A 15,875-nucleotide genomic window follows, 5' to 3' on the forward strand; every position below is an offset into this window, starting at 1 on the left:
CTCGTGCTTATTTAAATATCTTTTAAAGTCTCAATTAATTTTTTTCCCTAATAAATAAATATTAATTTGTATTACATTACACATTTTAGATAATAACTCGACTGCTTTTAGATTTTTTTATCTCGTTTATCGCATTGATTTAAATAGGATAATCTTGTATATTGATACAATAATATAAAGATTAAGAAAATACATTCCATTCATTGTTTTTAAAAACATGGAGTGCATTAAACATTACATCATGGCAAGATTGTATTAATTTGAGTTTTTGTAGATGCAATGGGTTTATGAGTTTTATGAAAAGTTAATTAAAATGTTCAATATAATTAAGTAATTCTAAATATAAAACACTTACTAAAATAAAATGAAATATTTTATTTATTTACCTACATGACATGTGACATGCATCAAATTACCTAATATAGTAATTTACCTAATATACCTAATTATAATTTTTTTATGTTAAAATCTCAGTAGTAAATATATTAAGAGAAAGAGGATCAGATAAGAAACCAAACGTTTGCGACTTTGGCCTTCTAATTACATAGAAAAATGTGGTTAAACAACCTCCAGAGTGAAAATTCAAACAAAAATGTATGTGTTCATCAGCAACTGATGCAATATGGAAACACTTCTTAAACCTGAAATTATTTTTAGAAATTAATTTTTCATTAAACGGAATATATTCTGATTACAAGTATTTCAATTACAAGCACTTAATTTTCAAAACCTAATTACATAAACCAGATTACATGTAATAATTTAATGTATAGATGTATAGCGTGGTTACTGCTTGTACAATGTTTCTGAAATGGATGGCACTCTAACACATCTCGTGTATTAAAGCATAGACGATTCTGTCCCCTTTTCCCCATTATACACAGCTCATCCTCCATCTTAAGATGACCCACGGCAATGTTTCACCTGCACTGAATCCAGGATTTTAATAGCATTCGGAATTCTAATGCAGCTTTTTCAAAGACAAGCAATTACTACTGCATAAAAATCTAGAAAACCGCATTTCATTGTATTAATTATATTACAATGAAGCTTTTGTTAGAATTTCTAATTTTATGGCACATCCTCTCACATGTTCATGGAGGTCACAAAAGAAAAGGCTATTATCAGTTTAAAAAGTTTTATTCTGTCATTTTTACTTCAAAAACATTTGTTTGGAAAATTGACAAAGTTTGTTCCAGCATATTAAAATTTGCCTTCAGGTAATTCTAAAATAAAGCCATGGACAGAGCAAATGCTCAGATCCCTCATTGAGTACCAATTAAAAAACAATTAATAAACATTTTAACATTTACATTTACAAGCCTGAGGAAAAAAACATGAATTTTCTCTCCGAACCACAAATATACATGCTTAGGCTCATGACTCTTACAGATCTTCTATTAGACATCAATTCATTTTATTTATTTATTTTTTTTTCTTGATCCAATTATTTTGTGGTAAGAGCTTTAAGAGTGATGCATGAATCTTCACAACAGACTAAATGCCCTGGGAATATGTACTATTTTGCCATAAAGAGACATCTTGAGAACTTTTCCTGTAAAAATTTAGGGTGGAAATTCCCAGCAGCAGATGCAAATAGTCCAGAATACATTAAAACAGCTCACCCTCCGCGACAAAGGCATTAGTTAGATTTAATTTCGGCTAAGAACTTTTACTGGTATTTGCCTGGTCCTATGACACTCATGTAGTTTCATTCGTTTTAAGCAATATTACATCAAGCACACACTGAAGTAACTTGCTTGACGCTATTAAAAGGACAAACATGGCAAAAAACAATAGTGTGAGAGAAAGAGAGAGAAAAACTGGTAATTAAAAGCATCAGGCAGATGTTTTCATCTGATCATCTGTCCTTTGGCAGTGATGTCTTCTCCCCTTTTAGAGCACAAACTGTTGACCCCTGGTTATTCTGTGATCCGTGGTAAGGGTTTGGGATGAGGCGGGATTGGGGGATTTGTTGAGCTTGGTCTCTGGTCTCCTTTCCATGTCAGATGATGGGACAAGCAAGAACATCCACACTAACAACAACCGGACTTGCTCTCAGCAGGCACTGTTTGTTGGTCCAGTTTAATCTTGTCTCCATTGTTCTCTTCATATGGAAGACCTTTATCATTGAGAAGGATGTTCTCCACCAGGAACCGGGCAGCCTCATCAACGTTGATGTTCTCCTGCAGCGAACAGAGTCAAATGTTAAACGGATAGTTCACCCAAAAATCATGCCTCATTTTGTTCCAAACCTGTATGAGTTTCTTTCCTCTCCATAACATAAAATAAGACATTTTGGGTGATTTTCATTGCATCAACCCAAAAAAAAATGGTTTTCAAATTAAATATTCATCAAAATATCTGAAGAAAAGTCATACAGGTTTGGATCCTTTCCAGAATATTGAGATCATTTACAGATTGGTCAATAGATCTAACTTGTTAAGCTAAACTGAGTGCTCAGTGAAGCTTCGAGAGGTACTTCAGCATGAAGCTAGATTGATGGCATCCGCCTACACGGCATCGCTCTTCTCATCCCTCTTTTGAGACAATTCACTGTCTTTCCATTTACATTCCTCTATTCCTCTGCAGTCTGTGGCTTCAAAGCAATAAAGTGGGAATGAGACAGATTTGAGGAAAAGGGCAGAAAACAAAAGGTTAAACAAAAGCCAACCATCCATATTTGTCATTCACCCAGAGTACTAAACGCAATACAGGTGGCACAGCCACGCTGAGTGATGACTTGTTTTCTTTCTGAGTGGGAAAGAAAAAAAGATAAAATCAACAATGCTAATACATGGCCTATAGTACACTATTTGATTGCCGTGAGTGGTGAAGTGTTAAAACATTTTTTAATACATGACTTTTTGAGACATTCCTTTCAGGAAGTGTTCTGTGCTCTCGCTTGTTTTAAAGGGCGATGAACTGTTGTTGTGACCTTTTTTGGTAGAAACTATTGGCATTTTGAAATGTGCATGGGCCACTGAGAAGCTTGACTGAATTTAATGACTTTCTATGAAATGATAATGATAATCAATTAAAACTAAAGAGCTTCACACATTTCATAGTAAGTATTTTGCCCAATTATACAGTAAAAATGTCTAAATGTTTAAAAAATGTTTATAAGACTCTGTTTATTCAAGGAATATATATATATATATATATATATATATATATATATATATATATATATATATATATATATATATATATATACATACACACACACACACACACATTCTACATTGGGAGGTAGAAATAGGTTTCCATACCATGAAACCCTAAAACATATAAAAGGAGCTCAAAGAATAATTTTCCTCCTTTTTTTTTAGCAAACATGACTAAACATCCTTTTTTGTTTTGGGAATTAAATTGTTTAAACATAAATCATTTAACGCTTAAAACGGAAAAGGAAATGCACAACCTGAGCAAGAAAACTACAAACTTGATTCAAGTTATATTGGGTTTCATGTGTTTTATACGGTATGGAAACCTATTTCTACCTCCCAATGTCACAATTGTTTTTATATTATATGTATATATGCATTTATTTATACACTTATTTTTACTTTTTTATTTATTTATATTTTTACTCCCAAGGTTTAATGGTCGCCCGAAATTGTTTAAATAAGTAGGGCAAGGTGCAAAAACAAAATACACATGCGGTCCACTTGGAGAGAAGTGATAGTAGAAGATAAATGAAAGAGACAGAAATGATCAGTCAGCATAGAGGCTTGATTGAACACGAGGAGGTCCCGATAGATAAGAGCGGACACATTAGCCATACACAAACATGCACGTGCACACATACACACACACACACACACACACACATTACACACGACAGGTGCCAGAGCTCCCTGCCAGACATCTGTGTGCTTGAGTCCCTAATGGAGAGATCTATTTCAGAAACATGTGCTTATGCAGACTGACTGATGAGACACCTTCTGTTAAACAGTTAAGACCAGACACTGCTATACAGACAGAAACTGAACACTTTTTAAATAGCAAGACACAGTAAAGATATACTTAAGGCCAAAACGTGTGACTTGAAAATGCATTTCAAAGGGTACAATTTAACAGAGAGTTAAATACCTACACAATCACACACTTTTCTCCACGGAATTAACAACCAGACATTTCCTTCTCCTCCTTCCTGTTCCTCTTTTCTTTCTTCTCTCATAAAAGAGAATTTTAGCCAACTTAATTTATCTAGCATCCCACAAATGTATGTAATATAGGAAAGATTCATGTGCAAAATATATCAAAGAAACTGCTGATGTACAACTCTAAGTAAACATATTTTATTATCTTTTGCAGCGTTTTTAAGATTGCACTGACTCTGTAAAATACACGACCATGGATCTTACTCAGGAGTGACAACCATTTGTAATAAAAACCATGTGAAATTCAGCAAGAAAAATAAGTTATCTAGACAGGGATGAAGTCCACACAAGGCCATAGATTCAACAGATAGTTGAATAAATAATATAAATTAAAGATAATAATAACCCAAATAATAATTAATAATTAATTTAAAAGAAATTAGTAGCAAAATATTCAAAATGCATGTTTTTTTACTTACGTAGACTGCAGATCCTAATTCATTATTGCTATTATTGTGCCAAAAAGCAAAAATAGACTACTGTTCAGTTTGTGGTCATCTAGATGTTTTTACCAAGTTTGTATTTATTTGATCCAAAAATATGGTAAAATATTAAAAAATATTATAAAATATTGTTATAATTTAAAATGCAAAATTGAAATAATAAAGTGCTCAAGAAACAATTCCTATTATCGAACTTGAAAACAGGAAAAAATTTGTGAAAACTATTTTTGTATTTTTATGTTTTTTTCCAGGATGCTTGACGAATGGAAAGTTCAAAAGAACAGCAATTAATTAAAACATTATAATGTCTATAAGGATTCAGCGCATCCTTGCAAAATAACAGTATTCTTTTTTTTTTTTTTTTTTTTTTTAAAAATGACTCCTATGACTCTACTTTCAATTTAAATGACAAATGCTGATTGCTGAATATAATAAAAATAACTCCTTTCAGTAAAAATTACTCCTATTAAATAAAAATAATATGCACGCACAATAATATGTATTGCAATCTATAAACATAGCTGCATCAATAAAATCTGTCATTCAAGTTTTAGCCAATATACTACTAAACACTGTTCTACTAGTACCACATTTTAAATCAGTGGGAAAAGTTTCATCAATTCAAGCTGCAAAAATCTTCTCCCTAAAAAATCCCATACATCCCGCTGCTTCACGTGATAAGTTACACACTGTGCATTTGACATACGTCTGGTGATTCAGCCATGAGGAGTGGCTAATGTTCTTAAGACTGCAGCAGTGGTGCCGTTTTGGCCTTAATACCATGGAGAATGTCAGCCATTTTAAATACTTGATCTAATATGGCAGCTTTCATGGTCGTCTGAGCTGATTAGAGAGGAAAGGTGTAGTAAGGAGCTTCTATTCTTAGCAAAAATGTCTCGTGACAAGTTCTCCTTCAGTGTGACCCGGCACAGACAAACATTTAACTGGCTAAGTGAACACAGAATGAGCTTTTATTACCTTAGCTGATGTTTCAAACCAGCCCAAAAACCCAGCTTCCTTGCAGAAGTTATCCATAAGTGTGGAATTGTTGGATCCATCTTTCTTCTGGTCACATTTATTGGCGAGAAGGACAGAAGGGATGGGATTGCCATTGGCCAGTTTCACCTTGCTGTCCAAATCGTGCTTCCATTTTGAAACCGCATCGAACGTAGAGCCTCGTGTAATGTCGAAAACAACAAACGCTCCCACTGCCTCCTTATAGTACACTCTGGTCATGTTCCCAAACCGCTCTTGACCTAAACGTGAGACAAACATATTATACAAGCACAATTATTATGGGCGATAGAGAGATTGTATTAGATTTTTTCAACCATTTGAAATTCCTAAGCATGTTTTCCACACATTGTTATAATTGGAATCAATGAAAGCACGTTGTTGCTAATTAAAGCAGATTTATGTTAATCACTGTAATGCTGTGCTCTCGTGTTCCTGCAAACAGAACATAAAGTCTGACTGATTCTGGTCCCAATCAGTCTGAGATGTGCTGCTCCGTCTCATAGTTCATCATGCCTGGGGAGGGATAAAGCCCGGCACAGCGCAAAATCTTTGAAAGCTAGATGGACAGAAAAAAGGAAGAGTGGAGCGAAAGATTCGCCCAGCGGTAGTAGCTAATAACACATCAAAGAACTGACGCAGTGCACCCCTCTCATATTCCTCTCACCTAAATTCACCACACTCGCTTATGTCATTACGTTTACTGCATTGATACGTAAAAAAAAATCAAGAAAATACACCAAGCTTTTATACTCAAGTATACATTTTTAAATGTACAAAACGGCATGCTGTAGAGAGTGGTTATGGGAGAGATCAAATTAAAAATTAAGAATGGAAAAAGAAACGGTTTTTGAACCTGCCATTTATTCTGACAAGGATGAAAGGGAAAAAAAAACTGAGCTTGACCTCCTTTTTTGATACAACCCAGTAAGGCATTAAAACTAAGAGATAACAAGGATGAGACGAGAAAACAAGAGGGAGACAAGCAATAGACAATTAGAGAAAGAGATACAAAGAGAGTGAACTTGCTTCACTAGAGACCAAATGGTTCTCATATTGAAGCAAAAAGACAAGTTAGGCCTGTTGCGATTTTACATATTTTACATTCCCATCACAAAAAAAATCCAGAGTAAGGGAAACACACACACACACGGAAGGGTAAATAATGATGCATTTCTACATTAGATTAACAACAAGATTAACTGAAAGCTTTTGCGTAACGCTGCATTTAATTGGTATAAGCTAAATGTTTTGTTTTATTTTAATGAGTTGTGAACACCTAGCATCAAGTCGCCCAGACCCCTCAGAATCAGATCAGTGACTTGCGGCAGTGTGTTGTTTCCCACAGGAACAAAAAGACTTCAGAGCAGTTTCATGAGTCTAGAACGCTCTAGTCTTAGTGTTTATGCTGCAGTTAAGCCAGAGCCCAAACCACTCTCTCAGATCAGAGTTCAGACAGAGGAAGACTGTGATCACAGGCCTGTCTGTAATGCCTGACATTGCTTTGTTCTTCACTCTCGCACTCTTTCTTTGGCGAGTGAGAGAAGCTGGGGAAGTGCAGCGAGGCAATGCGTGTGTGTTTGTGATAAGAGAGATAGAAGATTCACATCTTTCGCTTCTGTGCCAACAGGCTGAAGGATATTGACATTTCTCTGTGTACAAACAGCACTGAGTATGTAAAATTCATTTAATCAGTGTTGTGGAAGCCACTTTAAATTTCTAGATACTCTTGGGTGGAAATATACAGCACATTCAAGCAATATGATGCAATATTTTTTTTTTAAACATCATGGCTGCTCACCATAGCCTGTTATGGTTATATTAGCCACCAACAGTATGACTAAGTGTATTAGGAACTATTAAGTTAATACTCAGTAACATTTTTAAGCACAGTATTTCTAGCTGCTGCCTATTTTTGCTTGACCAATGAAGACATAGAAAGATGAGTGAATGATTCAAAGGCTCGTTCGTTACGGCAGTCACTGAAGTAATTCCTGAATGAGTAAGTGTTGGTGAATGAATGGTTGAATGAATGACTCACTTATTGCCACCTACTGGTATAACAATGTTCTGCCAAAAAAAAAAAATAAAGTATCAATCACTAGCCCTAATGCACAAACTGACAGCTTATTATTTTATCCATTACAATGTTTAGTTCTAATAAACCTTTTTATGGGAAGAATGCAGCTGTGCATACATTTACTGTTACTTATTGCAGTAAAAAAAGTACTCTACTGTCAATTGTGCATTTTTAATAGACAAAATAAGCATTTTAATAGATGCATGTTAATGCTGCCTGCATCATGTTCAGTAACATCTGCTTTTATAGATTAATAGGTAATTATTTATATAAATTTTAGTCCCCAAAACATTTACAGAGGAACGTGTGGGTCAGATGAACTGGATTTTTACAAGGCCAAATTTTTGTCCCAGTCCAAACATGCTCTGCTCCGTTGCATTCAATACAGTAGGTTTATAACGTGAAGACCTTTAGAGGTCTATATTAGGTTTCCAGTGATCAGCATTAAAACATGGAGCACATTTTACCCCCCAACGGTCTCAGCTCCATTATCTTCACTCGTTCAGCTACACACTTCACACGCCAAAAGCTCCTTAGGTCTCTCAGCAGCTAATTGCTCTTGATTGCTGGTCTAAATTTAGACCATTTAACCTCAGGTGAACACACGGGAGGGCTGACACACAAGTAGACAGAACCTAATTCTTGGATCCCAGTCCATTTTGGGCACACAGCCCTAAAAATCTTTTTAAAAACTCACTCTGACGAATTGAAGATACTGAATACCCAGAGACCAGCCACATGCGATCTCGTGAACGCATTTAGCGCGCTGGGCCAGCTGTCACAGAGCAAGTCAAGAAAGAAAATCTCAGAAATGCTTTTATTTCCCAGAAACCGCATGTGAAGGGCCAGAATTGTACCCTTGATCAATACTTTATGCTACAGTATGCTGTTGTGAACTGGTATTTTCTTAGAATTAATAGTTCTCTGTGTGCGGCGCTATTATAGAAAAAAATAGAAGACAGTGAATCAAGCGAACCATACCTTCAGTGCTTCACAGAAAGTCGGCTACTTATCAAAAGAGAAAAAGAGAACTGCTGAGAGAATAGTGTGAGAGCTGAGGCTTAGCACGACATGAAAAAGGCAAATGGAGTAGCAAGCTCTTGTATTAACTGTGAAAAAGCCACAGTGTGATGTAATAGTTTCACAATGAAAGGTGCTTTCCCTGGTCCATACCTCCCTGAGGGGCGTATGAAATTGCCCTAAAATGAAGAAGCCAAGAAAGTCATTTTTGAGTTCACCTACTTCATGCAATTCAAAGAAATGTATTTTTTCTTCGATTATGAAAACAATTTGTAGTGAAGTTATGCTTATAAACAGTTTCTCTATAGACTAGAAGACATGATGGACAAACCATCCACATACATACATATATATTTATTTTGTTTTATTAATGGGCAAGTGCACATTCTGTAAAACTTCAATTAATAACAATAACCAAGAGCAGCTTAGCAAAGAGTTGCTTGGGCGAAAGTCTGCGCCTCTCTTATGTGATCAAACCTTTACTACATTACAGTTCATAAGATTCATAAGATTACAGTGGTTGACAAACCAGGGCTTGTTATGCGGGAAAACAACAAGAGATCTGCACTGTGTTTTTGGTTTTGTTTATATTTAATAAAAGCCTTTTTGACAGACGAGGCACAGTGATGGTGAGGTTCTCTGTCATTTGTATTCATTTATTTATATCTTTATTTTTATTTTCTGAGTGCTTCTGATCAATAATGTAGATGCTTCAAATTGTTCATGCAAGGAATGAGAGGGTCAGGAATGATGGTGTCAATAATTGTGTGGTGGGAGACCTCATTCTCCCTCCTGGGGAAACAATGTCAAGAATCAATCTCCATTTATCACCAATCAATGGACTTGTCTTTACAACTCACAAAAGAATCGATGGGACGTCGACCCGCCTGGAGCATGTGCAAATATAGCACAACACAAACTGACAGTTTCTCAACAGCAAAAAGGGACCCGAGGTAAATAAAAGCTTTGACTGCACAGCGGCAATAGAGACGGGCCGATCAACATTTTGAGAGGTCAATAGCGGCTAATGATTCAAAATAAATATGACTAACAATGAACTGTGTTGACAACACTGAGTGAGTCTTAATGATAGTTGAAGGTTTATTCAGTGACTAGTTGTGATAGCAGTTTCTGTTATTTCCTTTTAAAACAACACCAAGTGGAACTGGCTTTATCAAATACAAAATATCAGTTCATTCATCATATGTGGAACAGAAACCATAAACTGCAATCTATAGGAAACAGCTTACAACATATTAGGTGAAAATTTTAATTTTTCAAAAGGTTTATAAATTCAGAAGTTAAAAACATGCCATTTAATTAATTAACATATAGGATAAAAAGAGTGTCATGTCATTTACACACATGCTATTACAGTAACATGACCAGCAGTATTTTTTCTTATTTTAAAAGTACCCTACTCTTTGATTTCTTGGTTAAACGCCACTACAATCTGTATACTTCTAAATATGACTGCTACTGCGAATTATGGTGATCCTGAAAAGACAATCACCTAAAAGCTTGAGACAGTGAGAGAAAAGAGAGGGTGGTGGCGTAGGGAGACAGGGATACTTGCTGTCCATAGCCATGGCAACCTGAAGTTTCTCCTGCATGGCCTTTATCAAGATAACAATCTTGTGGGTGTGTTGCTATGGCAACAATCCAAGCCAGACGAGCCAGCTGCATATTTTTTTTGGTGCTTCGTGGAACATCAACACACTTCAGACGCTTTGGGCCGCTGTTACATCCCTAACCAACAGTACAGCTAATGACCAGAGACAGAGGCTTCATGGCACTGGGGCAAAGGCTATCTGCAATCAACACCCCCGAAGACAACCCAATACTGACAGAGAGCACCTTAACTGTAGATCAGTCCAATATAAATTAAAAAATAAATAATATAAATAGAATATGTAAAGAATTTTTTTAATTTTTGGAGGAACATGTTTCACTGAAAACTGGATTAATGGCTGCTGAAAATACATTGATGGATGAATAAACAGAACAATAAAACGACAGACAGACAGATATACCATACAGAGAACAATAGATGGATAGATCAACAAATAGAACGATAGACAGATAGAAAAACAGAACAGATTGAATGAAATAACAATAGAAGATAGAACAACAGACAGATAGATAGTTGGATAGATAGAACAATAGAAGAGAACAATAGAATGAAACAATAATAGAATTTAATGATAAATAGAACTATAGACAGAATGATAGATAGATAGACAGATAGAACAACAAAATAGACAAAGACAGACAGACAGACAGAATGATAGATACAGCGATAGATAGAACGACATAGCGATAGATAAGAGCGCTAAAACAACAGAATGGTATAACAAAAGAAAACAGAACAATAGATAGATGAAATAACAATAGAATTTAATGATAAATAGATAGAACGACAGACAGAATGACAGATAGAACAAGATAGAATAATAGACAGATTAAACGATAAATAGATACATAGATAGATAGATAAAATGACAGACAGACAGATAGATAGATAGATAGATAGATAGATAGATAGATAGATAGATAGATAGATAAGACTTTCTTTAAAGCTCCACGTCTGTAATAAGCATGTCCCTTTCAGACAGCCCCAGTGGAGCACTGCTATTCTGGGCCAAGGTAGGCGGGTGAGCCCCTGGCTTCAGTCAGGGTCCGACACATACGTATTTGCAGAAGGCCTTGATTACAGTCATCCAATTCAGGGTCATTATCGTAATCGCTAGTCGGTGCGGGTATAGAAAAACAGCGTACTTGATAAGTACCACTGAGCTACCAATTATGTGCATGATTAACAGGGTTAATTAGCAGTGTAGAAGTAAATGCGTAAATGGGGCAGACTTTGATCAACTTTATCCAGGATGATACAGGTCTGGACTAGCTTTGGGAACTGGGCCAGGATGTCACAGTGAACAGTTGAGATGCTGGTGTCTTTTTTTCTTTTAAATAGCACGTCATTGATATGGTAGGTTACACTATCTATCTATCTATCTACCTACAGTATTCCAGCTGTTCTCCAGACACTTTCACACATACACCCACACACTGACTGAAAGAATGCAACCTCTGTAAATTCACACTTCATTGACGTTGTCCTTGCAGCTCACTGTGACAACCAAGACTGAGGCGAGAGAATAAAAGGCTGAGTGAGAAAGCAATGAAGGAAGAGGGGAACATAAACTCTATTTTAACGTAACACTGGTGACTAAATGAAGGACCATTCACGGCTGATGAAACACTGCCATTCACTCCTCAAAAAAACAGCTTTTAAATGCTAAAAATTTGTTTTTGCCATTCTAGTGTTTAAAATTTGTTTTGCATTTCTTTTTTTTCTTTTTTTTACAGAAATATACTTGTCATATTTATTTGTCATACATTTTATGAAATATATAAAAGTACCATTAAATTATTCTCCATTTACTATAAAACATTAATTTGTCATAATTACTTGACCTTTAAATTCAAAATATCTAAATAATTAGTGAGCAACGTGTACTGTAAATTTTACAGATAAGAAAATTAAAATAAAATACAATTTTGTACTAGAAAGGTCACTTCCAAAAAAAAAAAAACCTTAAAACATTTTAAGTCTATCCTCATATTCTAAGATGAACAGAAATTAAGCTGGTTGGCTTGGCATTACATATATAGACGATTAAATCATGTACACTTACTCAGCTGTATGTCTTACTCCGTTTCATATTAGTGAACAAGAATGTCTCATGTGTGTAACCAAGAACAGCCAAGAGGTTTTGTCACAGCTACAGTGAAGTTGTGTAACATCTATTAAAGAAACATGGCTTCTAAGAGCACATCGGAGATATTTCAATTTGAAAATGCTTGTATCATTCCGGAGTACATATTGAGGGTGCCAGGTAGGTAAGGTTTAAAGTGATATATTATTATTTAGACCATATAAACCATCCCAGCCATATCCACGTGATTCAATTTCACAAGAGGCTGACGCACATGACACTGAAATTAAATTGAAAACTAAAGTTGTCCATTTGTTTGCTGTGGACAGTTGGTACAGTATATTGAATTACACATGCCTCCATGGTCCTATTGTGCTCGAAGAATACTGCAGTGGAAAGACATAATCTGTCTTTGGGGAAATATAGAGATTGCAGTGTGGGTCTGCCTCTAATGATAGCAGCAGGGCAGCAATGGAAAGAGAAAGAGTGTGAATAGATTACAGACAGACAGCTCTTCAATGTCTCACAAGCACTTTAGTGTGAAAATGCTGAGTCATTCTGAATTATAAAGTGCATTATTAACCCTACAAATCTTACTAGGTCTTATTTAATACATGAAATCTCTCTATATTATCGACTTTATCAAACCTTTGCTGAAAAAATGGTTGTAATCAATCTTCTGCATGCTTTCCACCTTCTGAAACTTATTAAGTAAAAGGCCTTCTGGTATAATTAGAAAAATGTCCACTTTCAAGGTTGTGGGACATGTATAGTTTTGCTGTGCTTGTTTTATATTTTAGTATTGATAATTTAAGATGAACACATCAGTCAAATGTGCGTGTGTTTATTTGTAGATCTGCCGAACACACATACACACGCATTTATATTTGATCATTTAATCAATATTTTTGGATGATTTAATGGGCCTCGGGATATTTTTTTTTCTTCAAGCTCCTTTTTCCTCATATCATAGGCCTACTGTATGTGTTACTGAAACCTGATGCATAAAAAAAAACATGTTTTAGATTTTAGAATAAAGTTTTTTATAATAAAAAATTACAATAAAAATATAATATAAATATAGTTATACTATACATATTTATCACATGCCAGGCTTTACAGGGTTAAATGTATGACAGTGTGGCATGGGTGGGGATTTTTTTTTATTGCATATTAAACAAAGAACAACAGAAAGCTATGGTATATTGGTGTAGTCTAGATGTTTGTGAAATGCATGAAAAGTCCACGAGCAGTGTTAAAAGAATTTTTCATGTGAAGCGCCAGGCAATCTGCCGAATGTGATTTTATAAGCAAATGAAGGCTCGTGCGGTTACACAATTCTCTCTCATTATATGTAACCTCATATGGAGACAGTTAAAAAAGAAAGAAAGAAAGCAAGCTCAAAAAGAGATTGCGTTCTTTTTGATTCCACAACGTCACCATAAGGTTTCGGTTAACACTTGATTTCACTTCCCCTTTCACTAAAGCACGTTTAGTTACATAGCACTGGTGGTACTGTACGACTGTTTGTTTGTAATTAACAAATATAACGCATATGTGGAATTTAATAACTTGCAGATTGGTTAGTACACGTATGTGCATTTAGGCTGCGTCTCAGAACCCACCGTTGCTTATTGATACAACATTTTAACACGTTCTGGCCCCTGTTGTGTCTAGATCACGGAGTCATAATAGCGGCATGAAGCCTATCGCTCCCCTCCCTCTCTAGTCTCACAACATGACCTACATTGCGTTAGTAATTATGTTCGCTAACGTGATCACAGTAAGCTAGGACCCACGTTTATTCTGGGCTTTCAGAAAGTTTAGCGCATTCGACCCAAACCGTTTTTTTCCTTCACGTTTATTTAAAAGTCATAATAGTCAGGATTTCCCCGTTTCCTTGGGGAGCCTAACCGGGAGTCGAACCGATGTCCGAACAGTTGATCGAACCGGATCTTTTTAATGATACAAATGAACCTGTTCACAAACCTAGTCTGCACGACTCGTTCACTAATCTAACTGAATCTTTCCTGAGTCAAATTTCTTTTAAACTAATTTTAAATATTAAAATGGTTTAAATTCTGGTGGAACGGAAACATCTTTTGGACATGATTCGAGAACTAATGTGCTGATAGTAAAAGCATTGGTCTTAAAATGTGGTGGTAAAAAAACTGAAGAGGGAAGAACGTGTTTTCAATTTAACATTTTCAGCCGAGCAATAACAATAGTAAATTCTGAGCATAATAGCTTAATAGTATCCTATGGACTTTGGTACAATGCATACTATTTGGGATGTGTTTTGAACTGTTTAAAATGGATACGTGAAATTAAACTAACTTCTTTTAAATAAAAATGCAGATAGCAAATTGTGCTGCAGACTTCATATTTTATTTATAGTCTTTGTTGAAACGGTTAATCGTATGTTACGCGATGACTGATTTACGTCAAAAAGTTTAATCTGTCCGATTCTTTGAAATGAACTGTTCAAAGGAACCGAAACTCGGACTTTCCATCGTTAGTAAACTCTACATTACACCAAGAGTCATGTGCTACCTTGTGCGTGCCTGGAGGCTTATTTAATGTCGAGACAATGAAAAAAAATTTGAACGACTATAAACGTGACCATATACACAACACAAAAAAAAACGATGTCTGTAGGTTTATTAAATTAAACCTTGATTTAAGACATTTACACGTCCTTACCTGCGATGTCCCACAGCTGTAGCCGCACTAGTGTTTTGCTGTCCCAGTTAAGGACTTTGAGCGCAAAATCCACTCCTATGGTCGCTCTGTAGTGTTGCGAAAAGAGTTGGTGCACGTATCGCTTGATGATGCTCGTCTTTCCCACACCAAGTTCCCCGATTACCAAAACTTTAAACAAATACTCCTTACACTCCGACACAGACCCGCCTGCCATGCTGCCAAATGTCAGTTATGAGAGAGGAAAGTTTTGGCAACTTTGAGCAACCACTTCCCCTCCGCTCCCTCACACAGTTTGGAGAAGTGCTCTGAGTTCGGAGACGCGAGTAAGGAAAGTATTCAAACAGAAAGCACACGCTCCCTCTCCTCCCACCGGACAACCACCTGATAAGTCATAGGACCCGGAAATATCACGCCTCGATTGGATTCCTTTGCTTTTCACCCGCTTGTGCTCTAGGGTCAAAGAAATAAAGAACGCGCGCGCACTGAGACACACACACACTCACGCGCTGGAGTCTGGTAAGTTGTGAAAGTTAAATAAAAGAGTTTGAATTTCAACATGAGCTGTTCTTGAGCGCCTGTCTGGAATGCAAAGATTGCGCAACAATTCATATTTGGTGTGATCAAAAGCAGACAGACAAGAGCACGAAGATTAAATGAAAGCCTGATGTACCATTTACAGTGCTTGCAATATGAATAACTCGCTTTTATAGTGATGAGGTTGGAGAATGAT

At 35.9% G+C, this 15,875-nt stretch overlaps 1 protein-coding gene across 1 annotated transcript; it reads right to left on the minus strand.

The window, feature by feature from the left end:
* Positions 1 to 1,124: 1,124 nt before the first annotated feature.
* Positions 1,125 to 15,509, minus strand: rab32a (RAB32a, member RAS oncogene family). Its single transcript, XM_043219428.1, has 3 exons — positions 15,146 to 15,509; positions 5,588 to 5,865; positions 1,125 to 2,186 (listed from the first exon to the last, which is right to left on the minus strand). The coding sequence occupies exons 1-3, from the start codon at positions 15,357 to 15,359 to the stop codon at positions 2,037 to 2,039; spliced, it is 642 nt and encodes a 213-aa protein (XP_043075363.1). The 5' UTR covers positions 15,360 to 15,509; the 3' UTR covers positions 1,125 to 2,036.
* Positions 15,510 to 15,875: the final 366 nt, after the last annotated feature.

Source organism: Puntigrus tetrazona, chromosome 20 (genome assembly GCF_018831695.1).
Source record: "Puntigrus tetrazona isolate hp1 chromosome 20, ASM1883169v1, whole genome shotgun sequence".
Classification (NCBI taxonomy): domain Eukaryota; kingdom Metazoa; phylum Chordata; class Actinopteri; order Cypriniformes; family Cyprinidae; genus Puntigrus; species Puntigrus tetrazona.

Bases quoted from the DNA above. Each gene is read 5' to 3' on its own strand.
- rab32a (XM_043219428.1), bottom strand. From the start codon at position 15,359: ATGGCAGGCGGGTCTGTGTCGGAGTGTAAGGAGTATTTGTTTAAAGTT. The intron at 5,866-15,145 runs GTAAGGACGTGT...TCTCACGTTTAG, and splicing joins ACAGCTGTGGGACATCGCAG to GTCAAGAGCGGTTTGGGAAC. The intron at 2,187-5,587 runs GTAATAAAAGCT...TGTTCGCTGCAG, and splicing joins GGTTTGAAACATCAGCTAAG to GAGAACATCAACGTTGATGA.